This window comes from Geotrypetes seraphini, chromosome 7 (genome assembly GCF_902459505.1).
Source record: "Geotrypetes seraphini chromosome 7, aGeoSer1.1, whole genome shotgun sequence".
In the NCBI taxonomy this organism is placed as follows: domain Eukaryota; kingdom Metazoa; phylum Chordata; class Amphibia; order Gymnophiona; family Dermophiidae; genus Geotrypetes; species Geotrypetes seraphini.
Window position 1 is genome coordinate 43,850,275 of NC_047090.1, and position 26,149 is coordinate 43,876,423.

General features: G+C 42.1%; 1 protein-coding gene across 1 annotated transcript in view; it reads left to right on the forward strand.

Annotated features, from left to right (window-relative positions):
* B4GALNT3 (beta-1,4-N-acetyl-galactosaminyltransferase 3) overlaps positions 1-26,149 on the forward strand; it is a 251,193-nt gene that overhangs the window by 194,844 nt on the left and 30,200 nt on the right. Inside the window, exon 17 of the mRNA XM_033951856.1 lies at positions 15,310-15,463. Coding sequence (XP_033807747.1) covers positions 15,310-15,463 — 154 coding nt within the window. The remainder of the gene's footprint in view (positions 1-15,309; positions 15,464-26,149) is intronic.

Genomic DNA, 26,149 nt, shown 5'->3' on the forward strand with positions numbered 1-26,149 from the left:
GGCAAGCCGTTTTTGCGTTGGCAGCTGTTTTACATTTTTTCCATTGACATGAATGGGTGAAATCTGATTTTATGTTTGTAGCTCCGCCCACATGTGCAGGTGGGCCGTGAGACCCCCAGAACATATCACCCCAGGTAGTGAGGGATCGGCATACCAAGTTTCGTTCAAATCGGGCAAGCCGTTTTTGCGTTGGCAGCTCTTTACATTTTTTCCATTGACATGAATGGGTGAAATCCGATTATCTGTTTGTAGCTCCGCCCACGTGTGCAGGTGGGCCACGAGACCCCCAGAACATATCATCCCGGGTAGTGAGGGATCTGCATACCAAGTTTCGTTCAAATCGGTCAAGCCGTTTTTGCGTGATCGTGGCACATACATACATACATCCGATTTTATATATATAGATAAAGAGTTTTACCTCATGCAAAATTGTAGTTTCTTTATTAAGACATTAACTATTCTTTTCTGTGGCCCTCCAAGTACCTACAAATCGAAAATATGGCCCTGCAAAGGGTTTGAGTTTGAGACCACTGCTCTAAGATGAGTGGGAATTCTCTAACTGCATTGTTGCCAGTGGAGGGTTTCTCTTTTAATATCACATTTTCAATAGTGAGGGATGGTCAAGTTCTTCAGGATTTTAGAGGACCTGCCAGCAATGTTTCCTCTAAGGACCACGTTGATGCGAGCAAAAATATTTCTTCATGATTAAAGGACTGAGTTAACGTGAACAAAAATATTCTCTTACCTTACCTTGTGAGCATTTCTTCAGATACATCACAGACACACACACACATACAAACACACAGCGCGCACACACACACATGGAAGTTGGAAGGAATTCCATGAGTAATATTCTGCATACTTTCCCTCGTTATTTGCCTGTAGGTTATAGCTACTCTGAGTAAAATTCAGATACTGGATGTTTAGTGCAGCTTAAAAAGAACACTGTTCCCCCCGTGTGAGCACTGTTCTTAAAAAACAATCACAAGGGTCAGTAGAAATTCTTTTGCACACAGCAGAGAAGAGCCCCTTCAATATCTACCAGCTGCTTCTCACAGTTATTTCTGTTACTGATGGTATTAAGCACGCTGTATACACTCCAGGGAATTATGTGCCAAAAAAATAAAAATAATGTAAGGTGTTCCCCTGGTCGTTCGCAGTCGGCGGTTCGCGGTCCTGGTCAATAGCGGTATTTTCCGACCGCGAACCACCGACAAGGAGAGGGCAGCGGGAGCGCCTCGAGTGCAGGAAATCACTCGCGGTATGCTCCGACCGTCTCTTCCTGCACTAAGTCGGGCCTTATCCAATCAGGAGCTGCTTTGACACACAGTTACTGGAGCTGTGTCACTTATAGGGGTACTATTGGTATTGCTCTGGCCTGGTAATGAATTTTCCTCACTTTCGTTTGTCGGTTCTTCTTCCTGTTCTACATCTGTAGCTAGTTTACCTTTTCTCTGACCAGCTACTAAAACAGTGTTCTGTTTTTCAATAAACTGACTACATGGATTATAGGGTGAATGTTGCACTGGTGCAGATGGCAGAATCTGTGAGAAGACAGCATTAACCTGTCCCTGTGAGGCACATTTTGACTTTAAATATTTTAATTCTGCCTTGGCCTCTTCTAATTGTTCATTTACAGTTAAAAAGGAATTTGTAGCTTGAACAATTTGGGTTCTTAGCATGGATATATTAATTTGTGCCTCATCTAAGTCTTTGGACAGCTGATGGCACTGAGTGTTCAAGTCAGTGTTTTCTTGTCTTAGGCTAATAACTCCCCTTAATATTCCTTGAATGAAAAGGCATTTTCGTTTATTTGTTTTCTTTCTAAACTCCTGAGAATGAGAAACCATTTGTTTCTGAATATCGTGCCATGCGTGTTCTGGAAAATTACCCTCATATGGACCCCCTTTCTTGTTAAAATATTTGTGTACAATATCTGTGAGTTCTTGAAAATCAAAAGGGTTCATATTTGAGGCTGCGGTCTGCCTTGGTACCTGGGCCTTGCTCATCTCTGTCTGTGTGTAGCCTTTGAGATTGAAATGCTCCCACTGATGAAGGAGGGAGACTTTAGTTAATAGGTAGAAAAAAATGAGGTAAAGCGTTTTAGGCAAGAGTCATTGGCGTAAATAATACACTTATGCCCACACTTGCACACACTTTAAATGCAAAGGTTACTACCTGAAATTTACAGGCAGAAGTTTAGCAGGAAAAAATATAAGAAGTCTGTTAGAAGAGGACAGATGCCAGCTGCCAGTTCCAGTCCAGTGTGCACTGGGCCTTTCACCAGGGCAGAGACTGACAAGAAATAGAATTAAAAGCACAAAGGAAAAAACAAAAGGTAAAAGTTATTAGTAAAGATGTGGCGTGTCTTATTTGAGTGACTGTTTTAAACTTTGGACAATGCTTTTCTTCAGAGCAGCTCAAATATTCTTACATGCAACACACTCTAGCAAGCATATAATAGCAAATAATACAATGCAAACTGGCATAGGTAACACTACAAAGACTTTTGATAGTAAAATCTCACCAAATATAAAACCCAAAATATTACTGAAACTTTTTACAAGTGTGCCATCCAGTCTAAAACAATTTAAGGGTTCCAGAAGGTCTTTTGATTTCTATCTCACTCTGTCTATCAATCAAAAATACAAAGTCTATTGATAAGTAAAATCTCACCAAGTATAAAACCCAAAATATTACTGGAACTTTTCACCAGTGTGTCATCCAGTCTAACGTACAATCAATCTAAGGGTTTTCCAAGGTCTTTTGATTTCTATCTCACTCTGTCTATGCATAATCCTATTGCACAGTGCATACAAGGAAAAAAAAAAAAATTTGAATTCTACTTACCCAAATGAAATCAGGAAGGGCCGAGACAAGCCCCCAAAATGTAAGGTTTGTTAGTGGCCCCCACAATATATGGTTGGTGGGGTCACTTGAGAGGCGCCCTTACACACGCCAGGTCCCAGGTTCAGTTCCCTCACTGAAGATTCACCAGGAAGTAGAATCAAAAAGGCACAGCCAAGAGGTGATTGCATAAAGAATATATTATAGAAATAATCTTACAGAAAAGCAATATTCTGAAGCATTACAAAGAAGCATTACAATTAAGTAGAGAGCAAAGCAGTTCCCCTGCCTTACAGAGTTCAGAGGAAAAGAGAGACATAGAAGCCTGAAGTTCTAGGGAAAGGCAGAGAGAGAGAAAAGGGGGATGGCTCATTGCAGTGGCGAATTTTGACGTCGCTCATACTTTGCTGCTACTCTACAGTTTTTTGTGACTTTTTTGTTATCCCCCCTTTTTTACCATGGATCCCTGACGAAGGTTTGTCCGAAACACAGACCGTGTCGGGTCCCTTGATTGGTAAAAGGGTTTGCATATAATTATTTTGTCACAATAAATTTTGCCTACGTCTTGTACAGATCTGCAGTTTTGTTTTGTTTGCTCTCGGTTGTTTTTTACTGCAATTTAGGTTGGAACCTTTTTTCTTTGTTTTGTTGCTTTGAACTAAAAATGCTAGCAATAGCTATGCTGACAATGTCTACCTAGGAAACGACTGTACCACAAACACTGCCTGACCACTAGATCATTAAACCTATTGGAAAGCTAAACAACCCAGATTAGAATAGATCAATCATGCAGATAATCGTGTAGACCACAGTTCTTCAACCGCCGATCCGCGGACCGGTGTCGGTCCGCAAAAAAATCTTGCTGGTCCGCGAAGAATTCGGGACCCCGCCGCAGCAAAAGGTGCTGGCGTCAGCTGACGTGCAACTTCCTGTTGCTGTCGCTATGCCAGCACTCCTGCCTTCCACCACCGACTCCTGCCCGTATATCTCCGCACCCCCAAACAAGCAGCGGCAGCTGGGTGTGCTTTTAACTTCGGTACACAGCTGCCCCTAAGCAGTATTTTAGCGCGGTTTCATGAGGCAGCCTCGGGACCTTTGGTAGGCCGGCCCATTTTGATGATGCGATGTGGGCCGGCCTACCAAAGGCCCCGAGGCTTCCTCATGAAACCGCAGCTAAAATACTGCTTAGGGGCAGCTGTGTACCGAAGTTAAAAGCACACACAGCTGCCGCTAGCCTACATAGAGGAAACATTTGCTGGAGAGGGAAGGAGATAAGGGAGAAGGGGTACTCCTGGATAAGGGAGGGGAAGGGGCTACTGCTGACAGGGGAGAAGGGAAGGGATGAGAATTACTGTTGGATAAGGGGAGGAGGAAAGGAAGAAGGGGTACTCCTGGACAAGGGAGGGGAAGGGGCTACTGCTGACAGGGGAGAAGGGAAAGGGAAGGGACGAGAATTACTGTTGGATAAGGGGAGGAGGAAAGGGAGAAGGGGCACTCCTGGACAAGGGAGGGGAAGGGGCTACTGCTGACAGGGGAGAAGGGGAAGGAAAAGAGTTACTGTTGGATAAGGGGAGGAAGAAAGGGAGAAGGGACTGCTGGACAGGGGAGGAGGAACATTGGAAGGAAACAGATGGCAGGGAGATTAGAGGAGGGGAAGGAGTCAGGATGGAATGGAGAGATCAGATGAGGGAAAGGGGAGAGACAGAGGAATTACAAGGTAGAGAGAGATAGATGCTAGGAAGGGAGGTCAGATGAAAAATAAGGAAAGAGGGACAAAGATGCTAGATCTGGTGTGGGAGAGAGGGGCATAGAAAGAACGCAGATACCATATGGGAGGGGGAGGGGTAGAGGGCAGACAGTGGATGGAAGAGGCAAATGCTGGATTGAAGAGACAGAGGGCAGACGCTGGATGGAAGAGAGTGAAAAGACGATGAAAGCAGAAACCAGAGACGACAAAAGGTAGAAAAAAATAATTTTATTTCTATCTTGTGATTAGAATATATCAGCTTTAAAATATGTATCCTGCTAGAGCTGATGTTAGACATAACTGGGGAATGCAAAGCCCAGGCAGTGCATCTTTAGCTTCCAGCTGGCTCAGGGCTCTCTCTGACCAGGAGGCAGTTGCCCTAGTTGCACTCGCCCTAACACCATTCCTGCCATGTGTGACTGCGGTATTCTGTTAGCATGATATTTGTGTAGCATTCTGTAATAATTTGGCTTATTCAGTTTTCTTGATAATAGAGGGGATATATGTGAAGGGGAGGGGAGACAGGGGTTTTGTTGATCCTTGCCCTGTATTATTTATATTTATAAAATGACAATTGTACAGAATATTGTTTCTTTTTATACTTTAATAAAATATGTTCAATATAAAATCATAACTATTTGAGGCTTGTGCGGATGGGATCAGATGGTTAACGGGACCGAGCTCGCAGGGACGAGGCGGCAATAGGGTTTTTTAAAAATTTCAGTCTTATTAATTTGCCGGTCCACAAAATAATTATTTTATTTCCACCGGTCCATAGGTGTAAAAAGGTTGAAGAACACTGGTGTAGACAATGCTTACAGAAAACCAAATGTCCTTCACATATGCAGAACACAGACCTTCACCCAGTATAGAATAAGTAACCACAAAATAAAAATAGAAACAAAACTTATACTAAATACTCAAGAAGCCAGACTCTTCATAAAGCTTAACACCAGAGAAAGACAAAGCAATACGTGTCCCCCTGTACTTTGCAAAATATAAAGATAGCAGACATAAATTTCCCAAAACTGCCATATTCCAGGGGGGCGCTAGTGAGCGCGTTTCATGGCGGTCGTGTAGCGACGCTGCTCCCGCGGAATCGCTGAAAAAATCGACCCCCTCTGCTTCAAACGCGGTCCACTATAATTAAAAACTGTGCGGGCAGAAACGCAAAACAAAATGACCTCAACTAAGTCGGGTAAGAGAAGAAACACCGACCCAGTTTCGCCACAGAAGGCGTCCACATCCAAACCCAATGAGGCCTCATCTCAGACCATCCTTGAAGAACTGCGAGCCATGCGGGCGGAAGTAAAAGCAGACAACGAGGAGATCAAAGAAGAAATCGCCGCTTTTAAAAGAGACCTGGAGGCACTAAAAATAAAAACACAGGCAACAGATAACAGGATGACTGTTGCTGAAAACAACATTAAAGATCTGCTGCGTCAATCAAAACGCATAGCGCAATTGGAATTACAGCTGGAAGATTTCAGTAATCGTTCGAGGAGGAACAACTTCAGAATCCTTGGGATCCCAGAATCTCGCGAAGGGCGTAACATGCCCGAATTCCTCCTTGCCACGCTACCTAAAATACTCGATCTGAACTTTGATTTACCACTCGAAATTGATAGAGCGCACAGAGTTCCATCCAATGCGCTGCCCAATCAATCCGGGCAATTTCCGCGCCCTACTGTAGTGCGTCTCCTAAGATATCCTCAAGTAATGGCGATTATGCAACAAGCACGTGCTAAAGCGCCAGTCAAATTCGAGGGTAGCACCCTCCTATTTGTACCAGATCTGGGGAAACAAACAGCTAAACTCAGAAAACAACTACTGGAATACCGTCCCAAATTAAAGCAACTGGGAGCACGCTTTGGCATGATGTATCCGGCCCGCCTACGGGTAACGTATAACAACAACACAAAAGATTTTACCAATCCCATTGAACTGGCTGAATATCTTGAAACTCTGAGTCCGAGCACAATTGATTGTACCTGAATGCTTATGCCTGCCTTTATGCATGATTCTATACTTGAATAGTACCTGTTTTGCCCCCTGGGTACACTACTGTATCTCATATTGCTCTCTATGTTCACATCAATAGTTCTATTTCTGCCTGCCATCAGCAGAGGTTTATATTGAATGTTTTACATGGTTCTGCAGGATGGCAATGCTATAGGTTGCCATCAGCCTCACTGACCCGAGGTTACTGTTTTTCTCCACAAGGTTACATAGCTTTTTTCCTGTTTAGTTTCTCTCTTCTAATGACTGCTTGGTTCTTTCCTTTCCTATTTTCAGGATGTGAAATATTACTGGACGCTGGTATATATATTTATGATATTCCTATGCATATTATACTTCTTACTGTACAATGCCATTTACTTGTGTCACTTTGAATGTTAAAGGTCTGAATAATCCTATCAAATCTAAAAAAATTATAAATTATATATCTTCCCTATCTGCTGATGTAATATTTCTCCAAGAAACTCACTTAGATGCTGCTTCATCTGCTAAACTGACTCTCCCTGGTGCGTACCCTCCTATATTCTCCCCGGCTATAGACAAAAAGAATGGGGTACTTATATTCGTTAAAAATCTCGCTTATATAAAGGTTATATCACAGACCAATGACATTCAAGGCAGATGGGTATCTACAAAACTAAATATAAATAATCAAGAATACTTTTTCTTAAATATCTATGGTCCGAACACAGATGATAGCTCCTTTTTCGCCTCAATAGCAGAGCTACTTAATAGTTACCAAACTATCCCATACATTATAGGCGGTGACTTTAATATGATTGTAGACCCCACCAAAGATAGAAAGTCCATATATAAACATAAACAATCAAAGTCGTGGCTACTTCTGCAGGATATATTAGCACAATTTCATTTAACTGACCCATGGCGCTTAACACATATGGAGGACAGAGACTACACATTCTTCTCTGCTCCCCATTCCTCTTACTCGAGGATTGACTATTTTCTAATACCCCCATCTGTAGTTAAATCCATCTTGCACACTGACATTAAATCGATTTGTGTATCAGACCATGCTGCTGTCATTCTTACTTTAAACAATGTACTTCCCCCATCCCCACACAGAGCTTGGAGATTGAATACTTCTCTGCTACAAGATAAGAATTTCTGTGAGCATATTTCAACTGCAATTCAAGACTATTTTGCACTGAACTCATCCCAAGATTGTAATTGGATTTCCACTTGGGATGCTTTCAAAGCATATATTAGAGGAGTTATAATCTCATACACTGCTTACTTGAATAAGAAATCCAAACAAGAAATTGATAAGTATGAATCTGAATTGAAAAGTCTAGAAACGCTTCATCAAACTAATCCTAGTGATATACACACTTTAAAAAAATTACAACATACTAAATTTCAATATAATACATGTCTTAGCAAAAAAGCAGCCTCACAAGTTTTTATGTGCACAGCCAAATATTACTCGGACGGAAATAAATGTGGCCAATTACTTGCTTCATATCTGAAAGGGAAGCGCAATAAAACTAACATCCCTGCTATGTCCACTAATGATAATTCTCTAATCACTGATTCTACTGAAATTCTTACACACTTTCATGAATATTATTCAGTTTTATATACATCTGAACTCCAACAAGAATGCACTTCTATCCCTTTTCTTAAAGATCTTGAGCACAATACACTGTCCTCATCTGACTATATAGGTTTAGAATCTGATATTACTATTGAAGAAATTAGTGAGGCACTAAACCACATGTCTGCTAAAAAAGCACCTGGCCCCGATGGACTACCATCTGAATTTTTTCAGGTATTTAAAAAGTGGCTCTCTCCATACTTACTGGAATTCTTCCAATATTTACTTACCACTAGAGATATAAGAGGATCTTTCACAGAAGCGACAACTATAGTACTCCCCAAACCAAATAAAGACCCACTTAAAGTACACAATTACAGGCCGCTATCTTTAATAAATTCGGATGCCAAGATATACGCCAAAATATTGGCTAGCAGATTACAAAATGTCTTACCCAATTTAATAAATTCTGATCAAACTGGATTTATGACTAACAGATTTTCCAGCGACAATACAAGAACTTTTACTCATGTGATATCCCTTGCTAATTCTCTGGAATACCCCTTAGTTGCTGTAGGTCTGGACGCAGAAAAAGCATTTGACCGTGTTGAATGGTCATATCTTTTTCAGGTTATGTTATGGTTTGGCATGTCTCCTAAATTTATTGATATGATTAAGATATTGTATACAGCACCAACCAATAGGATATATGCTAATCAATATTTCTCTTCACCCTTCAAACCTAGCAGGGGAACAAGACAAGGTTGCCCGTTATCCCCACTGCTCTTTAACATAGCCCTAGAACCTCTATTGATTGCAATCCGTACTTCACCTCACATACATGGCTTCACCTATGGAGGAGTTAACATCAAGCTTTCAGCATATGCGGACGACATCCTACTATACATCACACCAGAGTCTATCTCTCCTCTGCTTCAAGTGCTGTCTTCTTACTCCACCCACTCAGGATACAAGCTGAATTTATCCAAATCGGAAGTACTACCACTGAACTGCCCTGAGGTAGGCCGCTCCATTACTGACCTTGGATTACTTTGGGCGCCTAACAAATTGAAATACCTTGGACTATATTTCACGTGTGATTTAGAAACAACACTAGACCTCAATGCAACTCATATTCTTGACTCAGTCCGTCTCCTAACCTCTAAATGGTCACCGCTCAATATGTCGTGGTGGGGTAGATTGGACACAATCAAAATGATGATTTCTCCTGTTATAAACTACACCTTAAGTATGATGCCTGTTCTGATGAAAACGGCTTTCTACCAAAAGATTGACAAAATTCTTACAGCTTTCCTATGGAATAATAAACCACCGCGAATAAGTCTAAACAAACTCAGGAACGCTAAGGAGGAAGGAGGAGTCAACTTTCCCAATTTCAAAAACTATCATCTTGCTTTCTTGCTTCGGCAAGGCTCCCGTTGGATTTGCACTAATTCTGACACTCTTGAACCTCTTTGGCTGCAACTGGAACGATCAATAGCAAATACCATAGCTTTGGAAGACTTGCCTTTTCTTGGTCACGTTAATCTATTGTCAACTCATCCCATCATTGCTTCCACATGTTCTGCTCTTCGACATATAGATGGTATGCTGACCCCGAGATGGCACGAAACCACACATCTTCCGCTATGGGGTAATCAAAAAGTTTGTATTCAAAACGCCCCGATCCATAATCCACTGTGGAAAACCAAAGGAATAACTCGACTGTGTCATCTTTATTCAAATTCACAGTGGATACCTTTCCAACAAATTGCTGACTCACATAAGATCCCAACGTCGCATTTCTTTAAATGGATTCAGTTGAAGTCGGTAGTTAAAGCACACTTCAAACAACAACCAATAATTGAACAGGCTCCTCAACTCCAAATCCTATGTGATCTAATTTCCCATAACAGGCATGAATCCTCACAATGGTACAAAATCATGAGAAAGCATGATACCTTTTCTCTTAATACACTCTATTCCTTATGGAGTAGGGATACAGGTCTGGAACTGGAAATACCTGAATGGAACATGGTTTGGAAAACATCTCATTCTGCACTAGCTTCCTCAGCAATATCTCAATCTCTTTTCTTCCTTCTTCACAAAGCATTTTGGACCCCAATAAAACTAGCCAAGATTGCACACCAGACAGACTCAATGAATGGCAAATGCTGGTCCTGTCATGCCTCGCCTGGGACTCTGGAACATATGATCTTTCGGTGCACCATTATTCAACATTTTTGGTCTCGAATTTGGCTAACTATCAGTGCTATACTACACATATCGGAACCTATCACATTGGCTATTGTTATGTACGGCCCTTATGGACTTAAGACTCCCTTATTTGAACCCCAAGCCAAATTGCTAAAAGCTCTACTAGCTATTACCATCAAACAAATTCTGGCTAATTGGAAAAATTCGTCAGCACTATCATACTCGGCATGGTGGAACCAGATATGCCTTACTGCTAAATTTGAACTGGCTGCTGCTGAACGCAGAGGATCACTGCACAAAACTCAAAATACATGGCAACCACTATTGGACTATTGTTCTGATTGACATGATAACGCTCCATATAGGATATATATCATTTGTCTCAAATCTATATTTTCTTACCAAGCAGTCATTCTTTCTCTCTTTCTTCTCTTTCTCTTTTCTCCCTCTTTACTATTGATTTAGTATTTATGTTATTTTCCTTTCATATTACTCCTCTCAGTTGTAATGCAATGTCTGAACTCAGAATTTATATATTCAATAGCTCATGTCCAGATGCATTACCTTATGTAAGCCTGATCTTATTGTTACTATTTTGATTGTCATTTATTGAAATACAATAAAAATTATTTGAACTTAAAACTGCCATATTCCAGCCATTACATAACAAATTAACAAATTCACTTGCAACAAAAAATGGAAAATGATACCATGTTATTGGACTAAATATATTTTTCAATTAGCTTTCAGAGGCCAAACCTCCTTCCTCAGGTCTGGACACTATACTTATATTATGGTATACTGACCTGACCTGAGGAAGGAGATTTTGGTCTATAATGGTAGTCAAAAAGTATTAAAATTAATCCAATAAAAAGATACCATATTTCCATTTTCTTTATGTACTTATTATCATTTATTAACACAGCTACCACACTACTTCATCATAAGCTAATAATAAAAAAAAATTTTCCTACCTTTGTTGTCTGGCTATTTTTCAATTGTGTTGGTACCAGTCTCTGGCTTCTGCTTTCCTCATCTTGCCAGGATTTCCTGTCCATTTGATAATTTTCTCTCCTTTTCTTTTCAGCTTTCTTCAATGTATTTTCTGCCTCTGTCCAGATTTTTTCCTTACTATCCAATCCTCAATTTCCCTCTTTTAGTGTGTCTACCTACAGGTAGTCACCTCTTTCACTCACCCTGGCTCTCCTATTTCATTTCATCTTATCCTGTGTCCTCTACCCTCCCCCCTCCAATCCAGCATATTCCCTGTCTTTTCCTTCTTCATCCGGTATCTGCTTTTTTTCTTTATCCCTTCTTCCATCAACATCTGCCCTCCCCTCTCTTCTATCTAGCATCTGCCCCCTCTCTCCTCCCTACTACCATCCAGTTTCTATCCCCTCTCTCCTTCCTGCTACCATCCAGCCTTTGTCCTCCCTCTCCTCCCTGCTACCATCCAGCCTCTGCCCCATCTCTCCTCCCTGCTACCATCAGCCTTTGCCCCCTCTTACCCCTGCTTCCATCTATCATTTGCCTTTCTTTACTCCCCACTACCTTCCAGTATGTGCCCCTCTGTCCTCCCCACTTCCACCTCACTTCCATCCAATGTGCCTCTCTATTCTCCCCCACTTTCTTCCAGTATATGCCCCTTTACTTTCTTACTGCCTTAAAGCATCTGGCTCCTTCCTCACTGCCATTGCTGGCCACTGCTGCTTCCCCAAACCAGCAGCAGTGACAAAACAAAACACAAACAGTGCGGGACTGCACTGCAATTATCCATGACTGCTGGCTCTATTCCGTAAAAAAGAAATGTTGAGGAGGTGGGGTCTGCAGCTGCCGATAAGTGCATTTTCTTTTGCCGCTGCTGCTGATTTGGTTTATAAGTTTTTAAGAATTTTTCTTTGGTTTCTTATTTTTGTTTTAAAGGATACCTTAGTATTATATGTGCTTTATTTAGTATTCTTTTGTTTCTTTCGTTTGGTTTTCTTTATTAGTAATCTTTTAATTATTGAATTTATTTGGTCTTTTTTATTTTTTAGTAAGTAAGCAATTCAGATGCTTTAGTTAGATTGTGAACCTTATTGAACAGTTAGAGTTGTTGTTCCAAGAACCTTATATTAGCTTGTGAAGTGCTGTGAACTTCGAAGAGGTATTGGTGGTATATAAATAAAAATTGTATTGTATTATTATATTGTATTGTAGTGGCAGATGGAAGCAGTTGGACCTGGAAGCTGCAGGGTGCTGCACTAGCTGCACGACCTCTTGCCAGTCAGCGCATGGCTGTGCAGCTTACAGGGAACATTGCTTGCCTGTCCCTAGCAATTGAAAATATAATATTGAAACAGCACCCTCTATTGGCAACAATGTGATTGAAGGACTCCTGCTCAGCTTAAAGGTAACAATGGTTACTGATTATCTCTGGGGTAAATGGCATGGCATATTACTACTTTTTAGGATTCGGCCAGGTACTTTGACCTGGATTGGCCACTGTTAGAAACAAGATGCTGGACTAGATGGACCTTTTGGTCTCACCTAATTTCTGGCTGTCAAATGTTGTTGGGGGTTTTTTCCCCACACACACCACCATTGTTGACAGAAATTTGATCTAATGGATTATAGAGTTTGACGAGTAGCTTCTTAAACTTGCATCATACATACGATTATATCAGTTAGATTTGTTTTTAATAAACTAGGCCACATTTGCAAAACAATGAATCAATTTTTTCCTTCCTTACATATTGTAGGCAGATTTATGGTGTGATATACTAATTAGTGCAGATAAACATCTGTCACATAAACACCTCGTGACTAGGTTCACACCACTGCAGCCGGGTTATGCAATATGCCTCCTTATATGAGTGAAACAGAGAGACCCAAAATATCTGAAATAGTTTTATTATAAAGATAGAAAAAATATATTCACATATAGCCAGCAGTAATAAATGACAAACTAAAAATTATTCACAATATCTCTGAATTGTGACAAGGCCAGGGGTAAGCCTAGTGCTGATAACTCGGCTCCTGCTCCAGGCGCAAGTATTAGCGCTCTTTGGAGGACCACTCTGGAATAACCACAGTAGAGAAAAAGAAAATAAAAAAGCTCCTTTCACCAATAATTGCCAGTTCCAAGTTTTAATATCCAGTTGAATTGCACTGGTTCTAATACAGCCACACCAGCTAATGATGCTTGGAAAAGATTTATCACAACCAAAAGTTCTCTTTTACAGCAAATCCTTGCTTCAATCAGGAAAGAACCCCCCCCCCAAAAAAAACAACAAAAAAACCAACAACAACAACAAATCCCTTTTAAACTGGGTTTCTTTCTCACAGTTCTGCTGCCATGCTTTTCTCAGTTCTGGACAGCATTCTGGTTTCAAAAACTTATATACAAGACCCCTCCTGGGCTTTTGCTACACTCTTTTTAAGCATGGCACAATTATTGTATTGAGCCCACTGTTTCTTCAGGAAGTTCTCCCCACCTGACTGCCTGAAATATGAATATCTCACTGACCCTTCTTATTTCTGGGCAGTGGGCTGGGAACCATCCACCCTTGTTTTAATGGTCTAAGATTCCCCTCGCAAAAGTTCCCACTATTCCAGGGATGTGCAATGTCAAGTCACTGAATCAACTCCTTCTAACATTAGTTAGCATTAGCCCATCCCCCACTCATTATGCTTTGCTTGTATACAGGGATTCTAGTTTACTTCTGCTATTAGGCAATCCTCACATTCACACACATCAAACTCTCATTCATTATACAGTCCCACATAAGGACAGAAATGTTTCTTTTAAGTACTTTAGACCATTGTTATAGAACAAACTTCCATTCCCTTCCCCCACACAGTACCTTACTGACTCATGCTGCATTCAGACATATAGGGCTCCTTTTACAAAGCCGTGTTAACAGCTTTATCGCACGCTAACCCCTGCGCTAGCCGAAAAACTACTGCCTGCTCAAGAGGAGGCGGTAGTGGCTAGCGGGGCCGGCAAATTAGCGTGCGCTATTACGCGTGTTAAACCGCTAACGCGGCTTCGTAAAAGGAGCCCATAGTCTAAGGCTTCTGGGCTGCAGTCCATTTCTTTTCCCTCAGAGATATATCCCTCTACTTCCATAAGAGACTCCTTACTCTGAAGATGGGTTCAAGCTATCCTCTGGAGCAGCATTTGGCCAGCCCTGCTCATGGAGCTTTTCCCTTCCAATTAGCCTCTGTTTGGAAAGCAAAGTTTTTCCAGCATGGCAGTGCTGTGAGACAGGAGGTTTCTTAGCAGAAGGCAGTAAGACAGAGCTCCTAGCCTTCAGTTCCCTGTTCTGTGAGGAACGTCCTTCCCTCCAGGTTCCTGATTGCCTGTGTGTGTTCTCAGCTGGCCTTGATTTATTCTGCCGGTGAACTTTCACTGGAGCTCTAACCACGTTCTGCCTGTCAGATCCACCCCTTTCCTTAACCCTTGCTGTGTAAGATTGCCTGTCCAGAGGTTTTACAGGAGAATTAACAGATGGTTTATAAAAGGGATTATAGTGACTTGGAAAAGGTATTCTGTTCTTCTATGCCATCCCTTCTCTGTTCTGCCCTGCTTGTCTGATCTTAGCACTGGGAACAGAGTTAATGGGCAGCTTCCTTGGCTTAGGAATAGGCACATTTACTTTAGTGGCAGGGTTTAAAGCAGATTTTCCCTGTCACAATATATATAAATGTCAACACACAATTAGTACACAGCAATTACTAATTTTTGACTAATTTTTACACACAAAGTTTACTTCCTTACAATACTGTGACAAGTGAGAAATATCTGGGGCATTTAGATCAGTAATCACAGTACATTGTTTCTGGAAGTATTTTCTGGAATTTTTATGTTAATACTTGGTGCTTCTTGCTGGAGATTAAAACAATTTTGAATTTGTTTTTCTTTCTTTCCTTAACTATGCAGTAAAAAACCAGGCACGTTGGGTTCAGCAATTTATCTTTGACATGGAAAACCTATACAAAGCTACCAGAGATAATTATTTCAATGTGATTATCACAGATTACAGTAGTGAGGATCTTGATGTGGAGGCTGCTTTGCAAAGGTCCATGATACCCAGGTAAAAAATGAAAAGCAAAGCTAGAAATCATATTAAGTCAATGATATGATTAATTTTGTGCAGGGCAGGCTAAAATTAACAAATATTTTCCTTTGGCTCTGATTTTGGATGAATTGAGAACAAAGTCTTAATAAAAAGAAAAATGTTTATTTCTTGCTTTGCTTTCTATTTTCCTTTGCTCCTCTTATCTTGAATTATTTGTCTCGTATTCTTTTCTTCTTCCATCTTCCCTTGTTTTCATCATTCCTCTGTTCTTTCATTCCTTATAATCCCTCCCTTCTTCTTCCTGCACCTTTCTTCCTTCTTTCTCCAAAGAACATTTGTGTGTAGTCAGGGCTTTTAGGAGATTTAGTGCAATACTGTATAGCAGTTCTCGGGGTAGGCAGTGATGGCAATGGCAGCTCTCTGGGGAGGGGGGGGTAGCAATGGCAGCAGCAGTAAGGCAGCTCTCTTGGGGGGGTGGCAGCAGCAATGGCAGTGGCAGCAAGGTAGTTCTCCTGGGGTAGGCAGCTATGACAATGGAAGATCAGGTGATGGGTGGCGGCAGCAGCAAAGGCAATAGTAGCAAGACAGCTCTCCAGGAGGTGGGTGGCAATGGCAGTGGTGGCAAGGAAGCTCTCCAGGGGTGGGTAGCAGTGGCAAGGCAGTTCTCCAGGGGTGGGCAGTGATGGCAACGGCAGCCCTCCAGAGCTGGGTGGTGGCAGCAATGGCAACAGTGGCAACGGCAGCCCTCCTGGGATAGGCAGCAGTGGCAATGGCAGATTAGGGGATGGGTGTTGGCACCAGCAATGGCAGGGGCAGCAAGACAGCTCTCCCGGAACTGGGTGACAAGGCAAGGCAGTTCTCCAGGGGTGGACAGTGGTGGCAACTGCAGCCCTCCGGAGGTCGGTGGTGGCAGTAATGGTAGCGGTGGCAAGGCAGTTCAGGGTGGGCAGTGGTGGCAACAGCAGCTTTCCAGGATTGGGTGGAAGCAGCAATGGCAACAGTGGCAAGGCAGCCCTCCCAGGGTGGGGATGGGGGGGCAGCAAGGCAGCTCTCCTGGGCTGGGCAGTGGTGTCAACAGCAGAGATGAAGCAGTAATCCAACTTACCTCCAACATCATCCACCTGACTTCACTTCTGGCGTAGCACATCAGAAATGCTGTCAGCCAGATCCATTAATCTTGTTAAAATCTTTTTGTCACCGTTAAATTGTTCAGCCCTAATAAAAAAGACATTTTATGTCAAGTGTGTTTTATTGAAAAAGAACAATAAATCCATACAGAAAAAACACTAAGGGCTCCTTTTACGAAGCCGCATTAGCGGTTTAATGCGCGTAATAGCATGCGCTAATTTGCCAGCCACGCTAGCCACTACCGCCTCCTGTTTACTCCTCGAAGAAGTGCGGCAAGTTCGTCAAGCAAGATCTTCCCTTGCTGAAGCCGTGCTGGCTGGTCCTCATCAGATCGTGCCCGTCAAGTTGACATAGTAACATAGTAGATGACGGCAGATAAAGAAACCTTTTATAGGTTACGTAAAATTCGTTCCATCTCGAAATTTCTTTGTCCTAAATCACTCACTATATTGATTCACTCTTTGGTGATATCTAAAATTGATTACTACAATTCTTTATTTAAAGGAATTGCATTATATGAAATAAAACGATTACAAATTATACAAAATACAGCTATAAAATTAATAACTAATTCTAAAAAATTTGATCATGTAACACCGCTTCTCAAAGAGGCTCATTGGCTTCCAGTTAATTACAGAATCACTTATAAGTTATGCATAATTATCTTTAAAACTTTGATCAATAAGACCCCTGCTTTTTTATATAGGGCACTTATTCCATATTCTGCAAAGAGAATTTTACGATCTAGCGAACAAAATCTGCTATCGATTCCATCATTAAAAATTATTAATACGAGGAGACAATTCATTTTTTCTTGTACGGCACCGCAAACATGGAACGCCCTCCCTATTTCTTTATGGGAGGAGAAAGAACTTGGAAAATTTAAAACTGAGCTAAAAACCTTCCTTTTTAAAGATGCCTTTTCAACATAATTTTATGCTTTATGAATTATATTTTACTTGGTTATACCTGTTTTAACTATATCCCTTTTGTATTTTCCCTCAATGTTTCTTCTTTACTTTAAAAATTGTATTTCATCCCTCCTTTCCTTATGTTTATCAATGTTAAATTAAGAGTATTTTAACCATTATTTAAATATTGTATGTAATGTATTACATTGTTATTGTTTTTTCGTTCTTTTTAATTGTAAATTTTAAAATGTACTTCGCTTAGAATATTCGATTAAGCGATTGATCAAGTCTCCTAATAAACTTGAAACTTGAAACTTAGCTCTGCCCCCTCAGCCGGACACCTGGACATTACGCTCTTCCCATCAATATCTTTTAGCGGTCCCTTTAGTTCGTCAAATATTTTATGATACAACACGTAAAACAATATTTTCTGTATCCGCTCCCACAGTGTGGAACTCTTTGCCTCTGACCACGAGACAAGAGCAGAATCTCAACAACTTTAAGGGCTCCTTTTACAAAGGTGCGTTAGGGCCTTAATGCGCGGAATAGCACGCGCTAAATTGCCACGCAAGCAGGGGGTAATTTTTCAGGTTGCGTGTGCTAAAAGCACCAAAACACCTTTGTAAAAAGAGCCCTAAGTCTAATCTTAAAACATTTCTTTTCAGAGATGCCTTTGAGATTTATACCTAATTTTTTTTTTTTTTCAAAAATCTCAGACATCAGGCCTTACACTAAAGATCCCCTTTTCTCCTTTTGTGTTTTGCCTCCCCTTTCTTTTATTTTGAACAATGTATCCTCCCCATTTGCCCATGTGTATCATGTTATGTCTGTATCGTAACTGTGAATTTGTTTCCTCTATTTTATATTTTTAAAATTTTTTTTAATACTTTGTATAAATTGGAAACCGCTTCGCTTACAAAAGCGGTATATCAAGACTCAAACTTGAAACATGCCCTCTAAAAAGAGGACATGTCCGGTTAAATCCGGACATCTGATAAACCTAAGCTACCATATTAACATTACATCTCCATTCTCCAACAAGATGAAGCCTACGATGCTGTTCAACTCCTTAGCATGAGACCTTGTTGCAAAAATTTGAGCAGCATTGCAGGCTTTATCCTGACTATCTCAAGACAATGAGGCCTAAATTCTCTATTACTGCGTTTAACTTAGGCGTGCTTTGGACGTCGGATGTAAGTGAATAATCACGGAGTTAAGGGTCTTAATTAATGTTAATTGGGTAATTAACGACACATAGACGTCCCTATGAAGTACTTGACGAACTGACGTCTATCGAAAGCATAGTCCCGTCTCCAGCTCTGGACGTGGGCGTTCCGTGGGCGTTCCATGGGCGTGCCAAATGGGGACGCTAGATAGGCGCTACCTGGGCAAATGCGTGCGTCTAAATATCGTGAATTATGTAGACGTAAGAAACCCTGGTCTAACTTAGATTTCAATGCCGTTTCAACTATCGTAATTGCGGCTCTTTGTTACACGCGAGGCAGACGTCCGCTGTGTTTTTTCATCAATAATTCCAATAGTGAATTTCAATAGGTAATTTTCATCTTTTCTCTGTCCTAATAAATATAATGACACCATAACAATGGAACACATTATATTGCATGGATAACAAACCACATTTCAGCCCAAACCATAATATAATTTTCACATGGCTTTTACAACCCCCTTTTTTGTCTCAACAAACAGCACTGCAATCGGCTCTCTTTTAAAAGCAAAGAAAAACCAGCACACATTATCAGCACTTAAAAAGAGAATAAACAGATACATACCTTAACATTCCAGCTTCCCTCATTGCAAAATGGAGGTCTTCAGTTGCACAAAACTGACCTCATTGTGACCTCATCAATCTGCATCTTCCAAAGTAATATGCCACAATTAAAAGATGTGCCGGGTGTAGAACCCACAACCTCTGGATGTTAGGAGCAAAGGCTGGCTCCTAACCCATAGTGCTACAGCTGCTTGACTGAGCTGTCTGTGCTTCATTAGGTATCATATCAGGATGAGCTCAAATAAGTTTAAGCAAAGGAATGCCTAAAGATTTGGAACGTTTTCAAGTAGAAAACAAATATCAAATATGTATTAAAGAATTGCAGCACAAATAATGCCTAAACGGAACAGATTATTTACAGTCCTATATGCATTAGTACAGTGCTTAGAATGAAGATTAGCGTGTGAGAAAAACGGAGCTCCACCTCACATGCATTCAAGCACACTTGGGAATATGGGTTTGGGGCTCAGTGAAAGCAGCGCTTTTAACCATTGAGCTACCACTTTTTTGTCTCAGCCTACTATGACATTATAGCTAAACTCCTTTTCCCTTAGCACTTCACTAAGATATGATATGACAAGGGAGCCAGAGTCATTGGAGCTGTGGGTCAGTGAGGAAAGGCACCCTCTACCAATCTTCCGGGCTTTGAGGGTTCAAATCCCAGCCTGTATTTTACTTGTGGCGTATCTGCCTTCCAGGTGCACTTTGATGATGCTTTCCACTTCTTATAGGAGTTGAATATAACATTTCTCCATTTAAACATGGCATACGTTGTTAGTTTTTATCGTGGTAAAGTATACATTTCTGAAATGGTGAAGAAACAATAATATACAACGGCAGTAAGCGGTATAAGCAAATCCAAACTGCTAGAAGCACAAGAAAGCATTTGTAGCTCAACACGGTAATGCTCCTGTTCTGAGCTTTGCCATCTGAAACTCCCCGGTTCGACTCCCACCTTTGCTCATTTTAATAAGGTCCTAGTTTTTTCCTATTAGCTCTTATAACAGGGTCTACATGGTGGACTTTGCCATTTGTAAGGTGCACAGGCAAACCTATTTTCAACTTACCATGGCTCGGACATCCTAAGCAGTGATGAGAGGAAACCTTTCCTCTGACAGCAAGATGACATTTGTGGATCGCCTGGTTAATGTGCTCTCATCACTGCTTAGGATGTCCGAGCCATGGTAAGTTGAAAATAGGTTTGCCTGCAAAGGGAAATGTTATAAGAGCTAATAGGAAAAAACTAGGACCTTATTAAAATGAGCAAAGGTGGGAGTCAAACCGGGGAGTTTTAGATGGCAAAGCTCAGAACAGGAGCATTACCGTGTTGAGCTACAAATGCTTTCTTGTGCTTATAGCAGTTTGGATTTGCTTATACCGCTTACTGCCGTTGTATATTATTGTTTCTTCACCATTTCAGAAATGTATACTTTACCACGATAAAAACTAACAACGTATGCCATGTTTAAATGGAGAAATGTTATATTCAACTCCTATAAGAAGTGGAAAGCATCATCAAAGTGCACCTGGAAGGCAGATACGCCACAAGTAAAATACAGGCTGGGATTTGAACCCTCAAAGCCCGGAAGATTGGTAGAGGGTGCCTTTCCTCACTGACCCACAGCTCCAATGCCTCTGGCTCCCTTGTCATATCATATCTTAGTGAAGTGCTAAGGGAAAAGGAGTTTAGCTATAATGTCATAGGCTGAGACAAAAAAGTGGTAGCTCAATGGTTAAAAGCGCTGCTTTCACTGAGCCCCAAACCCATATTCCCAAGTGTGCTTGAATGCATGTGAGGTGGAGCTCTGTTTTTCTCACACACTAATCTTCATTCTAAGCACTGTACTAATGCATATAGGACTGTAAATAATCTGTTCCGTTTAGGCGTTATTTGTGCTGCAATTCTTTAATACATATTTGATATTTGTTTTCTACTTGAAAACGTTCCAAATCTTTAGGCATTCCTTTGCTTAAACTTATTTGAGCTCATCCTGATATGATACCTAATGAAGCACGGACAGCTCAGTCAAGCAGCTGTAGCACTATGGGTTAGGAGCCAGCCTTTGCTCCTAACATCCAGAGGTTGTGGGTTCTACACCCGGCACATCTTTTAATTGTGGCATATTACTTTGGAAGATGCAGATTGATGAGGTCACAATGAGGTCAGTTTTGTGCAACTGAAGACCTCCATTTTGCAATGAGGGAAGCTGGAATGTTAAGGTATGTATCTGTTTATTCTCTTTTTAAGTGCTGATAATGTGTGCTGGTTTTTCTTTGCTTTTAAAAGAGAGCCGATTGCAGTGCTGTTTGTTGTTCACTTTTGTTTCCTTGCATCCTAACAGTTCTCAGAAGTGGTGGAATTTGCTGTTTCTCCTCAGCATTCTGCAGCCACAGGTGCATGAGATATTTTCATTTGCTCCTAACTGCAAGCCATTCTAGTAGGAATGTGTTTCTTTTGATGCAATATAGGCATTGGGCAACAGTTATGAGTTAAATCAAACTTCAGAGGGCTTGGACAGGTGTTGAAGAATGATCCAGTTAGGGGGGGATGTTTTTGGTGGGGGGAGGGTGTTCAGCATGAGAGAGAACAGGTTGCATTAAATATTAGACAATGGGCTGCACATAATAAAAGCTGAAGCAAAATATTGATATGTAAAGGCAAGGCTAAAGAGTTACCAGGTGTCCTGGCTGAGAAATGAATATAACCTATTTGCTAACCTTACTCAAGACTTGAACCCCCTGATGTATGGAAGATGAAAAAAGCAATGCCTTAAGGCATAGAGCTATAGAGGTAACTTTGTTTAGAACATAGAGCTTAGAGATGTGAAGGAAATGACTACAATGTCACTACAGCTGTATATTGCAAAACCACATCCAATGCACATCCAATTAGATTTGAATCCTAACGGTTCCTATGACGTCAGCCGCTAATTAGGCGTGCTTAGTATATAGAAAGCTTTGGCACAGCCATTTTTCCTATGTAAGACCCCCTCATGTGAGTTGGTGTTTGTGGTGTTCCGTTTCCTCAATGATGAAACTTTGTGCTATGACTTGCCTGTTCTCCTTTATACTCCCTTCTGCCTTTGACACTCCTCCCCACCCCCATTATCTGTATTTCCTTAGTTTATGGATTTTTCTGGGTGTTGGTGTGAGGGATTGTTGAGGACTTAAATTTTGTGTTAAGTGTGGAGGGGAATAAATTGTTAGGGAAAAGAAGGGGCCAGGTCAGGTTACACACAGATGCCCACACCCACCACTCTCCCTGCTTTCATAATGTCATGGTCTGCCCCACCTCCATTTTCCATATTAGCAGAGTACACCAAAAAGAAAGAGCAGAGGGGGCCTACAACTTTCAATTAACTCCAAGTGGAATGGATGGGAACCTTTGTTTAAATATGGGAAATATGTCATCAACCAAGGTAGCTACTGCACCAGATGGGATACATATTAATGAGATTCTTAAGTTGAATGCAGGAGAGGTGTCTAGATATGGCCAGACTTTGGGGAGGGGGGAGCAGAGATATGCTGGATAGTAGTCTTGAATGAGAAAAGATAAAAGCAAGAGGTGGAGGATGTCATGGAGGCAAGGAGAGATTAGGGATGCAAGGGTATTTGCAAACAGAAAGGGTGAAAGGTTGACACTGGGGATGGAAGGAGATTAGGGAGTAACACTAGGTTTTGAGGTGGAATGGAGAGATGGCATGTAGGTTCCAGCCCTCTCCTCCCCTCCATGCATCAAGGAAAATAACAAAAGAGAGGGACAGATGTTGATGCATAGGGAGCTAGGTTGTGAAAGGTGGGATAAGAGGATTGTAAGGGATAGCGCTAATGAGCATGCATGAGAGACCTGCATCTAATGGAGGTGTCAGCCATCAAATCTACCACGATGCATATCCATTAGGGGTATCCTCAAACCCTTAACTGGCCTAGTGGTCGTTCATGATACTATTGGGACATACCTCTGTAAACCACATGATACAGCAATGTAGCTCCGTGAAACACCTAACGAATACAATATAAGCTGAAACACAAACACACTGTCAGCTATATATGTTTCATTTATTTGATGGATTTTATTGTAAAACATAAATCCATTGACTTGCTGTTGTACATAATAGATGGAAATATGCATAATATAGGATGCAACCACAAAAAACATAAGGGAACAAGCCTGAAGAAGTATTTAATACCTTATTTAACTCAGATGGTGCTCAGAATCCACGGATGGAATAGAAAAAACTCAGGATGGGGAACAAACCCCTAAAGAGATTGGTCATTGAAAGTGCTTCATTCTGTTTAGCATGTCCATAACATAGGTGAGTATTCAATGATTCAAAAAAATATAGTTTCAAAAAGTGCAAGCAAACTTAACTTAAAAGTCCATACAGCGGTGGTCCGGCAGGGTTCAGACGCGTTTTGCCAAGGAGGCTTCTTCAGAGAACCCGCTGTGCTGTGTGCAATTCATAATTAAATGCTTCCTGGTTCAAAGAAAAAAGTCTTTCATTTCCTGTGACAAGGATGAAGTCAGGCAAATGTCCAGGCTGCCAACAGATGGCACGGGTTGCACCTTAAGATGAAGTCAGGCAAATGTCCAGGCTGCCAACAGATGGCACGGGTTGCACCTTAACATGAAGTCAGGCAAATGTCCAGGCTGCCAACAGATGGCACGGGTTGCACCTTAAGATGAAGTCAGGCAAATGTCCAGGCTGCCAACAGATGGCACGGGTTGCACCTTAACATTAAGTCAGGCAAATGTCCAGGCTGCCAACAGATGGCACGGGTTGCACCTTAAGATGAAGTCAGGCAAATGTCCAGGCTGCCAACAGATGGCACGGGTTGCACCTTAACATTAAGTCAGGCAAATGTCCAGGCTGCCAACAGATGGCACAGGTTGCACCTTAAGATGAAGTCAGGCAAATGTCCAGGCTGCCAACAGATGGCACGGGTTGCACCTTAACATTAAGTCAGGCAAATGTCCAGGCTGCCAACAGATGGCACGGGTTGCACCTTAAGATTAAGTCAGGCAAATGTCCAGGCTGCCAACAGATGGCACGGGTTGCACCTTAAGATTAAGTCAGCAACATGGCTCCTGGAGAGCTACAGATCCTTGGAAGGGTGTAATAGTTATTATCCAACTATGATGCCCTCGATGGGAGTTGAAGCTGATGAAGATTGGCACTCAGGCCAGGAGGCTATCTGGATGAAAGATCTGCAGTGACTGAACCGTGATATAGAGGCTGTGGCGTGTACATGCAGAGGAGGTCCAGCGGAGCCCCAGGGTCCATGCGGCATGACTGGCCTGGGAGTGTTCAGAGGACATAGTGGGTCCTAATGGGGGTCCTTTCCTTTTCCCTTTCCCCGGCCACGGCCTCGACTCCGGCCACGGGTGGCCGGGGGGAACCCTGCCTGGTGGGAGCCTGGCTGGAGGAGGTCTGGGAGGTGAATTGAGGTCAAGGATCCCCATGGGAGGCAGTCTGGGTGATGAGCTGGGGGAGAAGGTGTGAAAGAATGCCACACATGTTCTCCAGCGCCCGGCGAGTCCCTGCCTGCTCTTCTAGGATTGCAGTCTGCAAAGCACGTGTTGCAGACTGCTCGGCCACCAGGGAGGCCAGGTGCTGGTTCATTACATGTGTGGCTTCTTTTATCTCAGCCACCTCCCTGATGAGCAAAGTTTGTCTTTGGTGGATGTGGTCACCCACCTCCACCAATTGACAGTGGAGCTCATCAGGGGGGCCTCCAGCTCATCACCCTGATGGAAATCTTCCTCCCCCAGGGCTCCAACCTCATCCACCTCTTCTTCCTCCTCCAACTCTTCCCCCTCCTCTACTGCCCTGTTGTCATCATGGGGATGAAGGGGGGGCGCCGGTGCAGCTTGTGCATGAGTGTTCTGAGGAGGAGGGGTGGCGTATGATGTGCCTGCCACTGCTTCCTCCTCCTCCTCCTCCTCCTCCTCCTCCTCCTCCTCATCCCCTTCATCCCTATCAGCAGCAGAAGGAGGATGGGACGCCTCTGCAAAAAGACAAGAAAATACACATTGGTATTAGTTGAAAGCGGTAACATCTGAGAACATCATTTGAATTGCATCACAGGTCACAATACTGTACAGTCATTTACAAGGTATTATGCAGGCTAACATATGGAACATTAGCAAGTATTCCACATGTTAGGCTTCCAAGAGTATCAAAACAGGCAATGGCTTTTATTATATTACTATGAATTGCATTGGTTGTATAGTACTGTTGTAGTTTAGAAAGATATAAAATATGAGTTAAAACACCAACAAGTCAATGGCTTCTATGTAAAGTGATCTTACCTTGGTGCCCCAGGGAAGTATCAATGGCTCCCACAACAGGACCTATTCCAGGACCCACTATGTCCATCACCTCACTCTCCAGGACAGTCAGCTGGAGGTTGCCGCAAGGACCCTGCGCATTAATCCGTTCCTGCTTCCGCCGGACCTCTCTCCGCAGGGCACGCCACCGTTTTTTCAGAGCCTCTATATCACGGCCCTGATGGTGTACAGCATCTATGTCACTGCAGATTCTTCTCCAGATAGCATGCTGGCCTTCTATCCCAATCCTATCAGCTTCCCTCCCAAAGAGGGAATCATAGTTGGCCCCGATTTGGGCCACAAGGATCTGCAACTCTCCATACAAGAAATTCGATTTTCGCTTTGGAGCCATGTTGCAAGGTGTAGCCATCTTTTCAGGCTACTTGTAGAACACGTTCAAACACACCCCCAGTACAACACCCAATGAGGTGTGATGGGCGTGGTTAGGAAGCGGGCTAAGGAACCGCACCCGGACGGCGCCCAATAGGCATAGAGAAAGTTTTCCCGCCATGATGACGTCACACGCTACATAGGCATGCATG